The sequence below is a fragment of the Zosterops lateralis genome (assembly GCF_965231275.1).
Source record: "Zosterops lateralis genome assembly, chromosome: 5".
Lineage (NCBI taxonomy): Eukaryota > Metazoa > Chordata > Aves > Passeriformes > Zosteropidae > Zosterops > Zosterops lateralis.
In genome coordinates, this window is record NC_139766.1 from 57,586,214 (window position 1) to 57,607,140 (window position 20,927).

The 20,927-nt window shown below is 37.7% G+C and overlaps 1 protein-coding gene across 1 annotated transcript in view; it reads right to left on the reverse strand.

Moving 5' to 3' along the window:
* INPP4B (inositol polyphosphate-4-phosphatase type II B) overlaps positions 1-20,927 on the reverse strand; it is a 293,656-nt gene that overhangs the window by 59,917 nt on the left and 212,812 nt on the right. The window contains 4 exon segments of the mRNA XM_083862435.1: positions 1,484-1,628; positions 7,435-7,647; positions 11,687-11,864; positions 20,017-20,125. Of these exon segments, the coding sequence (XP_083718561.1) occupies positions 1,484-1,628; positions 7,435-7,647; positions 11,687-11,864; positions 20,017-20,125 (645 nt within the window).

A 20,927-nucleotide genomic window follows, 5' to 3' on the forward strand; every position in this document is an offset into this window, starting at 1 on the left:
TTTCTACAAGACATACTGGACTTCTAATAATAGCAGGAAAGCTTGTTAGCACCACAGGGAAGAGAAGGGAGTTAGAAACAAGAACATTCAATTTTTCTCTTTAATCACAATGAGTATGCTTGGGTTCACCATCTAAGGATTCTTTTAAGTTCAAAAGTACACCTACCTGGCTGTTAAATATTTTTACCTTCTCTGAGGAAGGCAAGAAAGGTGTGGAAAGCTGTGTTGATATTTTTCACCTGCAAGCCTTCACTAGAGAACAGAGATGATATCATCTACCTCTCTAACATTACATGCCTGGTAGAAACTTGGAGAACCAAACAGACAAGGAATGAGCTGCTCTCTGGCCTATTCATAAAAATCAAGTCCAACACATCTGGCACTGAAAACAAGGATTCCAAGACTCCAGCACAAACCTCTCATATTGGGAAAAATGCAGATGTGACAACTGCTTTAAAATTCGATACTACAACCAGAATCTCACAGAACTCATCAGTGCTACACAAACGACACACAGCTAAAAAAGTAACTAGTTCTTGTTATGTAAGAAAGAAATTACAAGCGAGTACTGATAACTTTAAAACTCTTGATATAAAATGATGTCATTAAATTATGTGGAGAGCATGTAAGAGAAGATACAGGATGAAATGTATAATAAAAAAAGAAGTCTAAACTATACAAAGCTCCATAAAATAAAGTAGTTGTGTTGGTTTGTTGTTTTGTACAGGGAGTTGCTTTATTTACCTGAAGAGTGGCACAAAGGCTGGCTCTGATTTCCTTGCATTAGGACTACCCCCACTATCACTGAGGATCTGTTTCATCTGTTGCAACACACTTTCAGACTACAAAGTCTCATCAGACTTATTAAGCAGATCTAATCTACACATCAAGAATGCAAACATGAATAAGCCATAGGAGAAGATCAAAAGATTTGGTGACAAGGACCCGCCGTGGACAAAGTTTTCTTTATATCATCCCATGGAATTATTCCACTTGGCCTTTTGACACAAGCTGATAAGTATATCCAGGTAAACATGAATTTTATGAAATCAAAAAATAAAAATCAGTGTATCACCTCAGAAGAGAAGAAGGGTTTGCAGGAGAATGACACTGATACAGAGTGTTCACCTTTCCTTACAAGTTTTCCATGGGGTAAGACACAGTCCATTTTTTTTTCCTCAAAATACTACATGCAAGTAAAATCTAAATTAAATTAAATTACATCAGCCTTCAAAAAGAAAACATCGTGGTTTCAAAAAGTTTACACTCTAGCACAAACAACTGAGCATGGCAAGCAGTCTGAGTACACAATAAAGCTGTACTTTGATAAATAACCTTCCTAAAAGCATGTAAAACCTTGCTATTAGCACTCGCTTCAAAGATACTATGGAGTCATCTCTAGATGACTTTTCTGTAGCTGTTTAAATTTTTATTTACTCTTGTCAATGATTAAAAAGAAAAATATCAGGGGGATATTGCTTACCACCTGTATGCAACACCTTGCTGTCTGCTGCTGAAGGCTCATCTTCACCCTCTTTAACATTGCTCATGTTGTCTTTTTCAAGCAGTCTGTCCACCATGGCAATAAGGCAGTTCAAACTCTTTGCCACATTGGCCCACACCCTGTCCTGGAAAGAGCAGAATTATCACTGTGTGTTACTGAAGAAGCAAAAGGAGACAATAGTAACTCATTAACCCCTTAAAGTGGAGACAGACATGTGCAAGTTACTAGAAATATTAGATGTCAGCATATGACTGTTTCCCACCCTTCAGCCTATTACCAACCCAAGCCTTTTCCATGGAGATTTTTCTTGCAGTGTAAATGAACCCAAACTATGGTTTTAGACACTGGAGAACACATGCTTCAAACTCAACATGAAATGCAGACAGAATTTCAAGTCTAACAGGAAGGAACTGGGCAGTTTGTCTATTTAAATGATAGTGTAGACACACTCAAAGCCTTGCCAAATCAAACCTTGTTGGGACTATCAGTTTTGTCACAGTACTTAATAACCTCTTTTTGACAATTAAACACATCACATCAGTTACTCTGCTGAAGTAAATGTTAAATTCAAGGACTAGAATGAGAAACTTGCTGTCATGGTAGGTTTATTAGGTAACGCAATTTCAGTTTTGTTCCTCACCTCTCACATAAACCGTAACCATCACATTTAACTGAGTTTATAATAAATACGAGAATTACAGAAGTAATAGAGTGGTAGAAGAAATTCTGTGTGAGCAGAGAACAAAAGAAATAACATGGAGCATAAGAAAGAGGTGTCACAGAACAGAGATACAGAGAGGCTCCTTCAGGTGCTGGATGCTGCAGAAATCAAAGATCTTGCATCGACTTTTGCAGCACTGAATAAGAAGGAAAAACCAAGCCATACAAGAAGTGAGACTGTACACAAGATACACAATTAGACTAAAAACAAACCACAACAAACCCACAGAAATCACCCCTTCCCCTCTATGTACATGTTTCAATGCTGAGTCATTCTGAAAATAATGCAGAGCAACTAGAGTTTGCTTGAGGGTTAAAAATGGGAAGATGATATCACTTCTTTGTTTTGTACTTTACAATGCCAGAAGCATTATGTATATGTCAGGTCTTCAGGCACAAAAATGAAATTGTAAAATTAACAAGAGAGAAGATTAAAGAAAACTGAAAACTCAGAGAAATACCATAGTTCCATATAAATGGCAACACTTGGATTTTGAGTGAAGGCAAATCTAGAACTACTACTAAGACAAACATTCAAATCTAATGTTACTTTTCAATTGTATGCCCCACTTAAGCCCTTATCCTGATCAGAGGGGTCTGTTCCCCTCCTCCTGAGGACACAACCAGTGACAAGTGGCATCCTGACCTCAGAGGTGTCATGTGGGCCTGCAGACAGAAGCATGGACTTGCTCAACCTGTACAACAGAGTTCCTTTTCTCCAGCTCCCCAAACCTGATTCCTGGAGCATTCTTGTGGGCTGCCTCAAGGACAAGTGAGCATTCAGTTTATAGGTGAACATGGGAACAATAGTTTCATTTTCTCCACAGATAAACTCATGCTTTAACCATACTAAGGAAAAGATACTGTTGATTTACAAGAGACAAGAAGTTGGTCACACCCAAGCAGAACTGCATTTATTCCACAGCTATTTTAAGTGCTGCATGTACAATGCAATGTGTAGAAATATCTGCACCTGTACATGAAACAAACCATTAGACACATGAGTATTTGATATTCACATGTTTAGATACAATTAAAAGTCAAAAGACAGAGGGCAGGTATAGATTCCTTCAAAAGTTTCCTCCTAAATGCACCTCAAGCAATCCTGAACAAACATTTAGAATGCGTGTGGAACTATTGATTTTTACCACCCACAAGTACAATCTTGGGGAGAAGGATTCCATGAAGACCAGTGAAATACTGCAAATATTAAAAATTCTGGCCCCAAGTATCAGCAAGTTTTACCAGAGAGCATCAGGGAGCTTCAGAGCCTCCAGTCACTGAAGTTGCTGAAGAATATGCAACTCAAGTTGCTCAGCCAGGCTGCAGCAATGTGATTTCCCTTTTCTCTGTCTGCTGGGGGAGTTTAATCCCCAAACAAAAAGCATTAAGCTCTTAATGAGCATCTGGAGTTATTGCACAAGCAAGACAAATATGAGCCCTTGTTTCACTTTGGAAAGAGCACTTTTCTCTTTTTGAACCAACTATTAACCCAGCACTGAGATGATGTCTATGCAATATTCACACAAACATTCCCTGGGGGCTTAGAAGCAAAATTCATAAACATCTGTTGACAGAAAGTTCACTCTTACTATCATGTATCTGGCTTTTTTACATACAAGCAAGTGAGAGGGAGCAAGGGCCTGTCTCACAGCTCTTTTTCTCAAAGGAGGTTCCTGGGATTGTGGGCAGATAAAACAGTAAAGGTATCTATCATTCATTGAGATGTCATTCTGTCTGCATCAAAGGCAGACACATTTTTCTAAGAAGGCTCTTAGAATTCTGCAGTTTGGCAGGAACAATTTTCAAATAAAAATGCAGTTTTCAATCAGTGAAAATCAAGCGGCTTTCTGTGATTCTCCATGAGAAGAAATGAATCCATTTCATATTTTCATCTTTTACTATTTCCAGAATATTTCGCTGTAGCCTAGCACACTTCCCCCCGACCTTTCATCTCCTTAAGCAGTCTATTTTTAATTTTCCCAAGAACAGTCTCACAAGTGATCACTTTACAGCATATGCTAGGTTAAAGGACAAAATACAGTCCATGCAGCCTCTGAAGTAAGCATTCTTATAAACCCTCTGTGTCAAGTGAAAGATCAGAAGAAATATTTCTTGATACATTGGAATACCAAGACCCTAGCTTCCTAAGCAGGATACTTTTCCCCTGGTCACAGGCTTCCCACTTGTTGCTGGAGCAATGTTGATGGTAAGTTTGTGGTATGAAAGAATGAGAGAAACAAGATGCCTATCTCCCTCTCACTGCTGCTCCCTGAAGTACAAAAGTCAAGGCAATGGCAGGGAAGGTGGAAATCTGTGATAGAGCTTGATCCCATTGAGACAAGGCAGTGCCACATTTACTACTTCTACTTCTTCCAAACTTCAGAAGCCATCTGGAATGTTATGGAGTCCTGGTTCACATAGATAGCTGTTGCTAGTTATAAATGACCATAGTCAGACTTCTACCGTCACCTCTGCTGTGGCACTGGCAAGCAGACATGCACACTGAAAGATCTCCATGGAAAGCTAGGCCTTGGCATCAGTGGAAGCTGGGCATTTCTCCTAGGACAATTAAAAATGAACCTGTAAAATAATTCTCTTTCATTCACTCAATTGAAAAAAAAATGTAATTAATTTCCATCTGATCTGAAAATATCATTAAAAAGTAGGACAGCTTCCTCATTTCAGAGAGCAGGAACGGATACTCTTTTCTGTCACTGCACCTAAACTGGATGTCTTCCCTCTAAACACTGCCAGCCACTGGAGCCTCAGAGGCTGTCTTTGTTTTTAAAGGGTTCTCAGCCTTTCTGAATTCACCACAGAGCTCCTTAGTCACTTCTGGTCCCTCCATATACACCCACTGCAGTTGTGTCCTTTACTTGTGCCAGATATGACACAGCATCTGCACTTCCCAGCACTGTGCCTCCTTCATGTGAGTGGATATTCAGATATTTCCTTAAGGTCCTTTTGAGCTCTGTTCAGGGATAAAGGAAATATCTTCAGTAATGTGCATGAATAACACCCCCTTGTGCTGTGGCACATGGAATAGATCACACACACATCAGTCTTTCAGCCCCATGTCTGATCACCACACCAGCATTTGTACAGAGCTTATTGAAAATGCCATTTTATCTGCTCTTTGTAGCTCCAGCTCCATTAACCAGTCAGAAGTGCAGAGCAGAGCCAGCTCCAAGTGGCAATGTGCCCACCTTTTCTTGTATTATACATGAAAACTTGCTTTGTGCCTTCCTGCAGGGAGGTTCTAGGCTAGCAGAAGCAGCTGGTGAGAGCAGAAGAGTATATCTACCCAGAGGCAATGTAAAACTCTCAAGTCAAATATTTTTCCTCTGGCAGTGATGCTATTCTGCTGCCTGCACACAATGCACCAATATAAATAGCTCAATCCATACTGCTGCCAGTGACTCTGGGACGACTCTTCCTACTCCTGTGATGGGCATAAGGTAACACAGTTATGTGAAGTGGGTGGAACAGGGTCAGCTTGGAGTGTTGTTTAAGGATTTAGATTTCAGGCAAAACCAAAATTCCAATTGCAAGATGTAACACTAGTGCTTGATAATAGTAAGAAAAAATCTCCACAAGAGCAAAGGAAGATAGAGCATTATGCATACAGAGCAACGTATCTCAAAGTTTTGTCCTTTATAGCTGAGTTTCACAGTAGATTAAGTATTTTTTTAAAATTTTATATGCATTTATTCTTTCTCATTCCATCATGCTAATGACAATTTGATTACTAAAACTCACATTATTTATCACCTCTGCTGAAGAAAGAACTGAAATCTATCCAAAGTCCAATCATTCAAGTTCAGAAAAAATCACAAAATTTCCCCAGGATTTATACTGTCTCAAGTTTGACAGTAACTCTGACTCAGTTTAACTCAGAAAACAGTGAAAGATACATTTAATTTTGAATCAAGCGAACCTTACTAATTCAGCAGAAAAAAATAAATACCACTTGAAACTACCCACTTATGCAACTTAATAGGTGAGGACCAAGCACCTGGCAGATTTTTTTTTTACCAGTAATGAAATACAGTAGAGTTATCTTCTCTTCAGAGAGGCTAAATTGCAGTACTAAATTAAAATACAGCTTCCACAAAGTGCTCCTTTTTCCAGTGAAAGATTTCTCACTTTTATGAAAATGATTGTGTTATTTACATTTCTGAATGTTTCAACAGCTGAAAAAAAAACATTGTTGCTTTAGTTCAAGGAAAGAATCATCATTCCAGCCCCTCAGGTTATTGAGAAAATAAGAAAAAGTGAATTAAAGGCTCTAAAACCGGAGGACAAATAAGAGAATGAGTTATTTATTGTTTAAATCTCATGACTACTTAATGTATGGGGCTTGAAATAATTGCCTTTCTTCTAGAAGAAATATATCCTTCTTCCTTTATTTTTGGTGTGGATAAAAATTAAAGTTAAGGTGCAACACCATAGCTCACACAAGTTATTAATTATTTACAATAGAGATGAATGTGCTGGCATCCTTTACATTTATGAGAATACAGTGATGAACTAAAAGTATGAGCTTGGACTGAATAAAAATAGCTTGAGTACATATGTAACAAAGTAACAGATCTATTATGAAGACATCTACCAAAATAATTGATTTATAAAATCTCAGCCATATAAATAATGCATATCTTTGAAAGATATTCTCAGAATGTTAAAACCTAAAAGTTATATTTGATTCTTTTACACAACCTCAGATACTCTCTAAGAAGAGAGTCTAAGGGCAAAGGGCTCTGTTTTGCTGAGGGTTAATTAATGTGTATTTAAAATGATTACAGCCTGAGGGCTGGAGAGGGGTGTTGCAGGAGGTGGGAAAGAAAAAACATTTCCCTCTGAACAGCATATACTGTTCCAGTCCTTAAATCTGCTCAACCAGTACAAAACTAACCCAAGTAAGAATAAAGAAAAACTATTTTTCTGTCTGGGCAAAAAGACAATCATCATCTCCACTGTTATATGCACGACCAGGCAGCCTCAAAGCAGCACACTTTACTTAGGAAAATACTTCAAATTTAGCTTCAAAATCTGTGATGCACCCGAAAAATACGATTTTACAGTTTTGCAACCCCCCTTCACCCCTGCAATTACATGTGACAAGGACACTTAGGGCTTGAGCTTGTTTATGCTGATCTATAGGGTTTCACATTGAACCGTGACCAAGGGTTTCTGGCTTTACTTACCCACTCTTCCTCATCATACTCAGAATGATGGGGTATAGAGTCCTGCCTTTTAATCTGAGAAGGATGATCCTGGTGCTGTGCATCAGCTCCTTCTTCTGCACTGTTTCTAGGCACAGCTGGTTTCTTGAGGACACAGCCAGGTCGGGCTGTGTACAGTGCTAAAAGGGCACTTCTGACCAGCTGGTCCTTGAATGCATGCACAAATAACTCAGTCTAGGAGAAAAACAAACAAATGAAAAGGTTAGACCAAGGAATGCAGTACTGCAGCAAAGGTGTGCAACACTGAATTACCCCTAGGCAGAGTGGTATTTGTTTCAGGCCTGCCTGGGAAGCAGAAAATAAAGTAGGCCAACAAATAACGAGGAACATTTCAAGGGTTTTAGGGATATCATCACATTACAATCCCAGTGATCTAAGGATTAACACAAGAGTACATTATCTATCATAGAGATCATAATCTTTTCATATTTTACTCGAATTCCAAATTTCACCTCAGAGACGAGCCTCAGCAAGAACCAGTTCCAAGAGTAACCAACCATAGCACAATAAGTTCTGAATAAGTGCTAGATAAAACACGATTAACCAGTTTAATCATCTCCCTAAACAAAACCCACCGCTCTACACTGCTGAAATAGCTGCTGGGTTAGGTACTTGAATGAGAAGTTTCTGCTTTTTCCCATTTTCATTATGTTTAGGAAAAAAATATTTTCTGAATGGTTGCACATGGAAAAGCTAAAAACTTTTACTGCAAAGAAATCTCTACAGTTTTAAAAATAAGAACCTTAGGCATATCTAAGATAAATTATTAATTTTTTAAACCAAATTAAGATCTGAGTTGGGATTCTTCAGACTTGGTAACACTCCTCATCTCCCTGGCAATTTTACCCGACCTATTCCTTTTCCTCCTTACCAACTTGGTGCCTCAAAGAAAGGGTGTTTTTAAACAGTTTTCTTTTATGTAGCTCCTCAGGACTGTCTCCTTGTAGTCCTGCATGGCTCTGCAGGACAATTCCGGTTTTCTACATTTCCAACCTCCAGACGGTGCATCCTTCGAGAATGAATTAGTCTTTGGGGAACAGCGCTATCAAACTCTACCATGCTCTGCCTTACCATGGCAAAATGAGTATTGAGGGGTTCTGAGGCAACAGCAAAGCTCCTCTTCAAGACTCTTCTACAGCTCCATATCAAGGGAGTTGAAACTTCCATTACTAGTCTATCCTTAAAAACAGCAATATCATGGTTTTTCTGAGGTTTCATACCTATCTTCCCCACAATGTCTGAGATCGTTTCAGGTCTCTGGATCAGGCATGGCAGACTCAAAAATCTTTAAATTTCAGAAAATTGTGAGTATTGGATAACTTGATGTAAAGAATGTCCACTGTGACTGCAATGTATATTAGGTAATGATCTGAAAAGTTTAAGTAATATAATTGAATAGAAATATTTTATAGGGAAAATTAATTTTTAAAAGAAAATCAGTTCAGAAATGAGACTCCATTTATTTTTATGCAGAAACTAAAATGATTCTGTAATTAAATTCCATTCAGGGATCCCATTGGTTTAACAGCAGTCTACATTTTAACCTCATTTTCTAACAGCTCAGTACAGCTAAATTTGCAGAACATCACTATTTATGAAATTGCATTGAAATCACAAAACCAGTCTATACAAAGAAATGAAAACTTTGCAAATTCTTTTAGACGCTCTACTAAAGAGTATTTCTGCAAACAAAGATAGGCATAGCTGGAAAATGAATTTATCAAGCCTTCTGCAAGCTGCAAATGCTGATACACTTGTCGACAGCTAAAGGCTTCCTTAATCAATTAACAAAAAGTGATGATAAAAGGTTAGTCTCAGGAAAACACTACAGTAAATGGTAAATTATATATGGAGAAGTAAAACCATGCTTAATATGAGAAAATAAGCTCCATTTAGGAAGCAGCAGTGGAATTATTTAACTTTCCACTTTCAATCCATGCAGCTGGTCCTTCCATTTCCAAAATGAACACTTAGATGTAATTCACATTATTGATACCTGAGATTTACTCTCTGCTACCTAATTATTATAGAAAGAATTACTATATATATCAAGTGATATGTTTTTTAATAAACTTGTGGAATTTAACTACCAGGTAAATAATTTTTATGATTTCTTCAAGCAGTTGCTTAATTTCTAAATTTCTATCAAGTTAAAATGTAAGAGCATTTATTTTTTACATATAAAAAGTATAAGAAAGATGGAATAGCAATAGCACTACATATGCCTCAGGAATACAAGCAGGTATCATGTAATTATATTCAGCAGAGCATGTGCTACTTTATCTTAAATATAAGCAGGAAGATTCTGATAGTCTTGATTCTCCAGTACCGTATCAGATTATACAGATAGATTATTTTAAGATATCAATATAAGGCTTTGAATTAACTATGAGGGATGCAGTTTCAGTATTGTGGGGGTTCACAGAGTTTAGGACTTTGAAATGGTATTTCTATTCCTTAAAGTTGTTTCTTGGTCTTCCTCCCCATCTCTCTTCCCCTCTTTACAAGCAGCTGTCCCATCACACTTGCTCCCTCAGCAGTCCACCCTGTTTCTCCCTTACCTTTTCCTAAGACTAAATTTGGTAATAGACAGGGAAGCACGTATTGAACCACTCCTGCTGCAGTTGTTCAGACAACTGGATTAATCTCTTCCAAGCAAAAGGAGGAGTCCAGATAGACATCCACAGAGTACATCGGGTGAGACTCCCTCTTTTGGGAACCTGAGCTCATGTACTAACAGCAATTTAATCCTGGCCCTGAAAAGTTGACATGAATATACACAGCTAAGTCACCAGCTATAAATGTAAAATATCTATGACTTTTGCAAACTGAATGAATTGTCCTTTTTAGCCATTTTCTATAGCCAGAGTCTCCAGCAGGTCATGGTTCAAGCAGTGCTTTAGTACCAAGGCTGCCTGCAGCCCCTCTGAAATCATCCCCTCCTCCTGCCCAGAGGCAAATGGGCAGAGCAAACACACACATTCCTTAGCAACCACACTTTGGATCCTCAGAACAAACACTTCTTTGTCTGATTTGCTTTACCTGTGCATACATATTTCTTTGAACTAACGACCAACAGCGCAGCTCCACTTGTTCTATGCACAGCTAAAAATGCCCTCATACATGGAAAGGTACACTATAATTGCTACAACCCCCCTCCCCTAATTCCTCTGTTTCATTTCCAGGTTGAATTGTGATTTCTTCCATTATCCCTGACATGACAGTGACTACAGTGTTCTCAGAGTTACATTTACACATCTGCAACTGAGAGCAATGTCTCTCTCTCCTATGGCTCCTCTGCAACGCCTTCACAGCAAGTGGCCGAGCTCAATATTCAGATTTGAAACTCTCCAATTGAACAGGGAACTGCTGGGATAATGGTGCTCAACAGACCACAAGGGCTGTCACTTCCCAATAGCTGAAGATATATTGAAATGATTATTGATTGTGTTATTAAGCCATACTTGGGATCATGTTACTGAAGGGGTGGCCCACGGATCAATGGGAAAGTCTTCACAACTGCTCAGGTCATAGCTATAGTGCTGAATATTTTTATAGAATAAGTTATGCTGGGAAGTACTACAGGCTTCAGCTCATCTCCATTGTCAGTCTGTGAGACAGGCAGGAAATATTATCTTCCCTAATTAGAACAAAAGGAACTAAGATGAGCAAGAGCCTACAGCTACACATGGATATAATAGGAGAAAGAGAATTAAAATTTGAGATCTCCCGGAGCCAACTTCCCAGCTTCTCCTTCCAGACTGCATCACCATTTCTGATCATGCTGTTACTCTAAACCTCATACACAAACCTGGCTTGAACTACCTCCCATAAGCAGCAGTTTAAAATAGAACAGAAAGAGTACAAAATAATGATATTTCATACTATAAAATTATTTATAAATTTTGATATTTTGATAAAATCCAGTATGTGGCCACAAGAGGATAACGAGGATACATTAAATTAAATTAATCACACTTTAAAATAAATGCAATCTTTATAGATTTCATTACTTTTCCATATGGAAAGCCTATAGAAATGCTAAATAACATTATTTTTCTAATACCAACATTTTGATGCTTATTTTAGCTGATTTTATTTAACATTTCCTGATGCTGTGAAAGTCAATTTATGCAGAAACCCCCCTTCCCCCCGAGCAGTTAGAGAGACTTGGTTATTCCATTTTCCATTGCAGTGAAGATTTGAATCTTACTTTTTCTGAAAGCATCTTTAAAGAATTCTTCAAGCTGTCTGGAGACCGTTGGCTTGCAGAACTAAGCAGCAGGTCTGCATGGCTTGATATGAGAGGTTGCAGGTGATTGATGTTGCTGAGAACTTCTTTTGCCTTGGCTGTGTTTTCAGGTGAATAGTAAATACACTGGTATCCAGTACTGTGATAACAGAGAGTCACAATGTCAAATTTACTTCTGCCATTAATAGCAATGCTTACAGTGCTAAAAAACTTACCTCTACTTTTGCAAAAAAAAAAAAAAAAAAAAAAAAAAAAAGAAGCCAGATGCCTGAACTTCATAGATACCACTGCAATGCTCCTGCCTCTAGGGGTAAAAACAAACCTTTCCTTGAACAATAGCATAAAACAGTCTGCCCACCATCACATGCTCCAAGTAGTACAGTACAAAATTCCTTTGAGTGACTGATCTGAACATAAACCCCCCCAAATTTTTATGTGCTACTTTTAAATGCTGTAATTTTAGAGACAGAAAATATTTGACAAAGTCAGGTAGTAATACCAAAGAGCATAAGGCTCCTTATTTTTCCATCTGAACTCTCCAACAGAGTATAAACTACCTTACTACGTCTTTCAAAACGGGCCATTAATGTTTAATTGATCAGTGGTTCAGACTGTTTTGATTAGCCTCCGTGATGCCCAGGAAGTGAGGACAGAGTTATCTCCTATAATAAACAGGTGCCTGATTTGCAGGAAGAAACACAGCAATGGAGGGTGGGAGTTAATTACTTCAAAACCACACAAATGCACACTGAAAACTTCCTACTTTCAACTGTTCAAACTACTGCAATTCTTTTGCAGGACTTCTGTCCCTCTTTCCTCTTCCCCCCTTACTAATTATGCAATATCCTCTTATATCATTGTTCCCAAATACCATTTCAGACAGCATGAACACACTCACTAGATCTTGCCTGTAGTGCACAGCTCCTCACCCGAACTTCTTGTACAAAACTCTTCGTTTCATAAAGCTCTGCTTCATTCTTTCAGAGAAACTAACCAAAATCTTTTGCAGCTTCAGATTAATACAGGGGAAAAAAAGAAACCAAGCACCTCCTGGCACATCACCAATGCCAGAGGAATGTACATACTGCTCCCAGCTGGTTCTGTTTATGTCTCCCTTCTCTCCTCTTGTATCTTTTCATCATAAGTCCCTTCAACCCTTTCACCACTTTCTTTCTTAATTTTGCATTCCAAGACCCAAATATTGATACTTGTTCAGTCCTCTGAACTTCATGCATTGTGTTTCATTTCAGCCTTTTTCAGATCTCTTCACTCCCCCACTTCCCCTTTGTATCTTTTATTGAGCAACTTCCAGTTCCTTCTCATTAGCTTTCTACAAATTAGAAAAATTTAAATTAAATCTTGATAGGTTCCCTTCCAATTCAACATTTTCTATGATTTTGACAAATAAAGACAGCTTCAATCACTCTTAAAATTGAGGCTCTTGCTTTCACATTTTGCTGAGTTACAGTCCCAAAATCCCCAACACCCATTCTATTTTTCTGTCTTTCACCCATCTCTCTGTCCCTACAACTCTCTGCAGAGGCAGTCACGGTGAACGGCATCTAAGTGAGCAAAGCTCAGCTATGCTACCAGCCACATCTAAATTATGATGCATCTCCAATTTACATGAGCTTCTAGACTCATGTCTAGTAGAAGTCATAATTCTGAGCATTTCAGCAAAATGAATCATAAAAACTGTCTTTCTGAATGAATTAGGAAAAAAACCCCACAATAACTCTATCCCTCTGAGTAATGACGAAACTGCCTTTGAGGTGGACACACTGCTAGGGAGATGGACTTCCAGAGTCAGATCTAGCACTACATTCACTGGAACACTCAAGTTTCCAGGCACAATAGATAGGGCAGGGACAAAGAGTAACAATCTATGTTAATTGCAGCGAAGACACAGTGTTAAAAGTCTTGATGGTTTTCTAATTCCCCATCAGGCTTCTCCCTCCCTTTATCTAACAGTCTTTTGCAGGTTGAATCTGGTTAATGCTGTTATCAAGCTCACCATGCACACACTTCTTTGTGGGATTTCCCTCAGTCTTTAAACTCCAGATCATTTTCACTGATTGCCCACAGCTCTAAGCTTTACAGCAGAATATTGCAGCAGAAAAGCTAGACACTGCTATAAGAATGAGGGGAGAGTGACACTAAAAGTGTGGGCAGGTCTCATTGCAATAAAATAAATCATAGCTTTTAAGTAAAGGAATTAGTGAAGAGAGAATGACTCTTCAGAATGAAGCATATTACCAGACTTCATTATTTGGCTAATTTAAACATTACTGGAACCCCAGAAAGCACGACACAACTTCAAATATTTTGTTTCTCTCATAATTTAAGGACAACTTCCTCCAGCCCCCTAGGAAAATGTGCAATTTTTCTTCAGAAACAACCCCTTTGGGAATATTTGAAGTTTCTAACTGTTGTCTTCACAGTGTTGCATCTATGAATAGCTGAGCTTTTCTGTGGTCTTACTCTTCATGAAAAGACATTACTACTTACAAGTCAGTGATGTTCCCCCACCTACAACTGCTTTTAAAGCATACTGCTGCATATAGCTCTGGTATGTAAGTACTATTAGTTAGAAGAGGCAGCTGCTGACAGAACTTACAGAGAAACTCCTCACAGAGAAACTTTTTCACAGGTGTCCTAAGGCACAAACTAGATGAAACTTCTGTATTAGGGTAAAGGCCACATGGGTAGGTCAAGTGCAGAATATCAGCAGCATAATGAAAACCTACCTCTGATATGTAAATTATGACTCATGTGCCTTTTGAAAAACTCTCTAATAATGCCTTTTGGGTTAAGTTTGAAAGCTTTCACTAAGCATTTAAAACCACACTTGATCATTTCCATATATTGGCACCATCATTAACTATGAACACATGACTGCCAGCAGTCATTTCAGTTTTAAAATTGCTTTAAGGACATTCTCGTGTAATTTGATGTCTTGGGGATGGTTTATATCCCATATCCATTTTTGGGTTTGTTTTTGTTTTGTGTCAGGAATAGTCACTGCCTCCCCTGACTCCAGGAGTGTTGTGATGGGTGAGGCAAAGCCCGAGATTCTGAGGGGCTTGGGGACCAGGGGCTGCTTTTCCTTGGCAAACACCTGTCTTTCAAACCAAGACACTTGAATAAATATTAAATTGGCTACACTTTAATTCTAGATTATCAAAGTTTTTGCCTGAGAATAAATACTGCAATATGGTAAATTTCTAGTTTATAATGAAACTCTGAGCTGCTCCACTCCTGCTGTTAACCACATAATTTGTGTCACTGAGTTAAATTGTCACCATCTGGGACTGGTTTAAAATATTCTGACAATGAACATTTGACCTCCCATTTTTCATAGCCAAACCCACAGATACTAGTGCCAAGAATACAGTTAAAACATAGACAGCAAGTGCATCTACCCCTAGAGAACTTGAATTTTGCATACATTACTGAAGATACCAATTCAGTGGCTTACTTATGAATCACATCCATTCTGTCTAAAGTGGGACCTTATGATCAAAAATAAATTGTTACATTAAAAAATTCTAGATAATTCATGGTCTCAGGAAATAAAACTAAGCTAGATTATCAGAGATGAGGTTATGAAAACAGGCTGGAAAGAAACTAGAAGTTCGAATTACTTTGGGTTTTTATTTTCTTAAGATTCCCTTGCTACCTTGGAAATTCTAAGTTTGAATATGTGGAAAATGGAATGACGCTATTAGTTCTGTCTATGATGATCAAATGTCCACAAATCCTTATCTTGAGGAAAATGGCTAAGGTATGCACAGAATATTTCCTGCTGCTCCTCTATTTTTCTTCATTCCTAACTCTCTTCTTCTCATACACATGCATACATGCAAAAATAAGGTAAAATGAGCAAAGAATAACATGCAAAGTGTTAGGCATGACAGGAATTTCCTTTGAGAATAAAGGTTACAATTAGATCAAACACAGATCTTTTGTTGTTTCAACATCTCTGTGACTTTCTGTGAAATGGAACCATTTCTGATTCCTCAGAGAAGGGAAATGGGTTGAAGGCTACAAATTCGGGTAATTGGAATACAGAATATTGCAGCATTAATAAAATCTCTGGTCACCAAACAGCTATGTCACTGAAGGAGCACACCTCATTTCTTTACTAAAAATCTACCAAAGACTTCTAACAGAAGTAGTCCTTTTAGACTGTTCAAACCCAAATTAAATTATTATAACTTTGAGGAAAAAAACCCAACAGAAAATCCTTTTCAGTAGTGTTTCAGTTTTAACATTTTGCAAATTTAAAACAGGATCATTTCCAAACAGCTTGGTAGAAGACCACAGTGAATCACAGCACCTAACAGAGCTTGTGGGACACCTCTTATTCTTGATGGTTAGAGCTGGGCATTAAAAATTTTGCAATCATAAGTCTATGTGTTTTGGTTAAAACAGAGATGATTAAATTAGATTTTAAATAAGAAAAAAAGTCCTTTGTATATCTTGAAAGTGATTTATGAACCCTTCAAGCAGTGAGGCATTATATTGGTATAACTTAGAGAATGTCTGATTTAAATGTTTCTGCTCAACTGAGCTCTAAAAACAATAATTTGCTGTGCCATCTAGACTGATGAGAAGGCAAGCCCGTCCTTTTGCTGGAAGTAGAAATAATCTATACTATCAAGCCAAAAAAGACTGTATCTGAACAACTGACTGACTTTTATACAGAAATAGGAAAGGAAAAAATGAAAAGAACATAGCAATGCAGAATAATGAAAAATATTCTAAAATAAATATATATCACACAAAAGTAATTAATATCCTGCACTTATTTACCACACTTTAATCATCATATTTCAGTTATTTTATTGTAAATGCTATCATGCCTAAGCAAAAATTTTTTAAAGTATCCATTTTTCTTAGTCATGCTATGAAATTCACTACGTGCTACTAAAGGGACAGACATTCTAGAGCCATGCCTCATAAACTTGACTGATGTTTATAGTGGAAGGGCCTTTGAACTATCTTTTTGGTACAGATGAGGAATGGTATGTGAATGGGTTATAAAGCAATGGAACAGGCTCCAGATCACATATCAGAAAGTTCTATATTTTTCACCTAAAAGAAAAGCCTTTCTTGCTCTTATTTCAGATCATTTTTTTTTTAAATATGCCTTTTTAAAAAACTGATTATGACCTTCCTGATGGTAATAAATGAGAGAAGAATTGAGAAAAACACTGCATTTTTTGTAAATATCATTATACAAGGCTTTCCCTTTGTATCTGCACAAAAATGCATATTCTGTGTAATAGAAAACATGTGAGAACTATCTTCAAATACACATTTTCCACATTCTTCTGTTTGATAAACTTTCATAAACCATATGTCTCAGTCTTGTTTTTGTTTGGCAACTGCAAATGCTACCAGATAACAGTTCTTGTCTGTTAATTCCACAAATCTAAGACTGAGCAAGAAATATTTTGTGATATGCTGACACTGCTGAATATTTTGATAAACTGTTCTAATGATCAGCCTGAAGGTCAAAGACATGCAAGGCATTCTGTCACATCTTGAAAGGTACCAGGATTGGCTGAGAACTAATCTCTTCCCACATCTTGCTCTAGGTCATCAACTCAGTTAGCCTAGAGGAAATGGTTGCTGAATCTGCATTTTTTTCCGTTCTTTCTATATTCTGACTGATATCTCAAGGTGTCACTTCTTTCTTCAACAAAATCTTCCGAAAATCTGCCCCCATTGTAAAACAGAAAATTTAAATTGCAAAAGGTGCCCCTGGGGATGCTATGTGCCCTCAAAGCATCTTTATGCAGCAAAATAAAAGGTGCCTGCAAAATAGCACTGTTGTCACCACAGTGAAATAAATTTCTCCATGATTATATTGAGAATGGTCCTTTCATGTATTTGTTTAAAGCAGACCCCCTCCTGAATATTCATTAAGTGAGATTGTATTGAGAGCTTGCTTACTCCTGTCTTTCAACTCATACAAGTTCTTGAAGCTGAAAAACCAAAACAGAGTTTTCTGTGAGCTGCCCTCAAAGATAGTGGGAAAGATGAATTTTGGAGGCTTCCTCCTTTTTGCTTTGTGGGAATTCATACACAAGTGACAATTTCCCCAGATCTGGCAAGTGATGAGCTGAAAACTGCAGTGCACTGTTTTCAGTGCTCAAGTTTGCTAGCCTGACACAGGCTCTTTTTTTAGGAAGAGTCTGTCAGGATAGCAACACAGCTACCCTAGTTTATGTCATCCTGAAGACAGACTTTTGCTTTTCCAGGAGAACCCAGAAACACAAATGGAACTGTCAGAGTAAACTTCTTATACCCTGTCCTTAAAAACTGCCAAAACAGAGGTGTTTCTGAAGGAAAATCCAAACAGCAGGGCAAATGTAAGGTGATGTTGAGGCTCTTGAAATAGGCCTAGAATACCTTGATTGAACCTCACAAAGCTCTCACCCATCATCTCCCTTCCCCTATTACCAGCAACTAAGAAACATGGGCATTGTCTAGTGATGCCTACGAGACACTGCAATGTGTGTTCTTCCAGCTAGACATTCTCTTCCCTACAAGGCATTCTCTCTTTTCTCCAATGAAGACAAATCACAGAGAATAATTTACCTCATAGCTATTCTCCATTTTGGGAAGTTGCACTCTGCCAGCATGGAGATGCTGCAGGACTGAGCTACTGAGAAATGGTTCATTTTCTGAAAGCTGAGCACTGTTAGAACTGTAATGTTCTTTATATCATATGACTTATAAATCATATAATAGACATAATCCTTTAATCTTGAGCTTCAGTAATAAATTATTATAATAAAAATCCACAAGCCACTATTGCAACTACATTATTCAGACAGTAAAGGAGCAGATACTTTAAGAAATGTCTTTAGACATTTTTTTCAGCAGAAAACATATACTTTGTAGGCCACCATATGATGGGGATAAGGCTGTCTATACCTTGTTTGCTGACAGCAGAATATTAACACAAAGTTCATTGATGTGTCTAGTGTGATCAATGATGTACATGTTTCATTGGCAGCTTTCAGCATCAGAGGTGGTCAGGGAAATGAAAGATTTTTGAAGATTCAACAGGGTTTTTGTATTGCATAGGGCAAGCAAGACCCCCTCAATGATACAAAGCTTTGAATGCTTTCAAAGCAACTAGATCTGCTGGGTTTTGTTTGGTTTTAATATTGATGCCAAATCCTATTCAACCTAGAAATCAACAGCAGATTTTCCTTTTATTCTTTAAGATATTGTATCCATGAAACTTTTTTGAGCATTGAATATAATGGAATTAATTTTTTGTGAACTGTCATAACAATTTAGATCAGAGTACTTCCTTCCTGGAATGCTGTAACACCAGAGTTAGCATCATCAGTTGGAGCACTGAGCAGCCACAGCTACGGGTGCTGCCAGTGACAGCTGTGCCTGCTCAAAAATCTTAACAGCCACAACAACAAACACAAATACATCCAATTCTTAGTTAGGAAAAGATATAACTAACACTTTTGTGCACAACAAAAAGTGAACAAAGCATTAGAGTTCCACAATAAACTGAAACCTTTATTTTTTATTAGTCTTATTTTGGCTTTCTGAAGAATAAGAGCAGTTTGTTTATTCACAGTGTACTAAAAATAGTTTTTTCTTAGCATACACCTGGGGCCATCAGAAATAAAGTTGCTACCTTAAGCTAAATTTTCTGTATTTAAAAATTGTCTACAGGTACATTCGTCTTAGCACAAGGACTGTCAAAGAGATACTTCATCCTGAACAGCACTGATATACCTCCAGCCTTTTGAAACACGAGGGAAAAAATGCTATTTTGAATTATTAAGGTTGCAAAAGACCTCCAAGATCATCGAGTCTAACCTTTGACAGAACAACCACCATATCAACTAAACCACTGAGTGCCAAGTCCTGTCTTTTCTTGAACACTTCCTGGGATGATGACTCTACAACTTCCCTGGGAAGCCTGTTCCTATGCACAACTCTTTCCATGAAGAAATCCTTCCTGACGCCCAACCTGAACATTCCCTAGCACGTGAGGTCATTTCCTGTGTTTATTCCAAAAAAAATTGTTTATTCAAAATTAGTCTTAACACTAAAAGTAGACTGTGCTTCCATTTTCAGCAAAGCAGGGAAAATAAAGGAAATATTTTATGAATGCAATGTCCAATCCTATTACATTTTCATCTTCCATTCATTCAGCAGGATAAACTGTTTTGTTACTCAGTGAGCTCACAGCATTTTAATGCAACCTTAATAGTATTTTCCCAGCTACTAGAAAGAATACTTACTTTCGTCTTTCTGCTTCAAATTTACTCAGCAGTTTCCGGAGACCACCATTCTTAAATCCTTGGAAATGCGCTGCTGGGGCTCCCACGGTGATAACATCATACAAAGCATCTGGAATGGGAATAGAGAAACACAGACATTTTAATGCTCCCATCCCCAAGTCATGGCAACACTGTGACAGCTACTTGACAAAAAGTAAGGACAAGTCTAGATCATTTCCAGGGAATAATTGATAATCCATGTCCCAAGAAGGCCCATGAGCTAATCAATCTTTCCATACAGCCACCTGCAGACTCTAAAAGTTTCATCTGATTTATGGCTACATCTAAATTATGTGCCGCAGTGTTGAACAATATTCCAGCTCTGCAGTTTACAAAGCTGCCAAGTAAATTGGCCCATTGTGTATTTCTCTTTATTGCCCCTTTCATTATTTAACTTGTAGTCGTGTTGAGATGCACAGATTCAAGCATTTTAAAGTCAAAAGAGCCCATTATGATGGAATAGACTGAATAATAGAGGCTACAGAATTACAGCTAATGATTCCTGCATCAAGCTTATGTCTCTTGGTTGAGTGAAGGCATCTCTTTGTTTAGGCATCTAATCTTGATTTAAAGATTGCAAGTGACAATGAATTCACTGCATTCCCAGAGAAGTCAATCAGACTACAAAAAAAATACCTACTTCTTTTCTAGTTTGAATTTGTTGAGATGCAATGCTAATGTATTTCCAGATATAATGGCGTTTAATGCTAAATTGGAGAGCCCTGTTCTATGACATGCACTAACTTTTAATATATGTTTATGAACACAGAGAAAGTCAGTTGTTCTCAGCTGGGAAACTACCAGAACTAGAAATAAACCATATTACTGAAATTCTTGCTGAGAAAGCAAACTGTTGCCTCTTTCTGTATGTA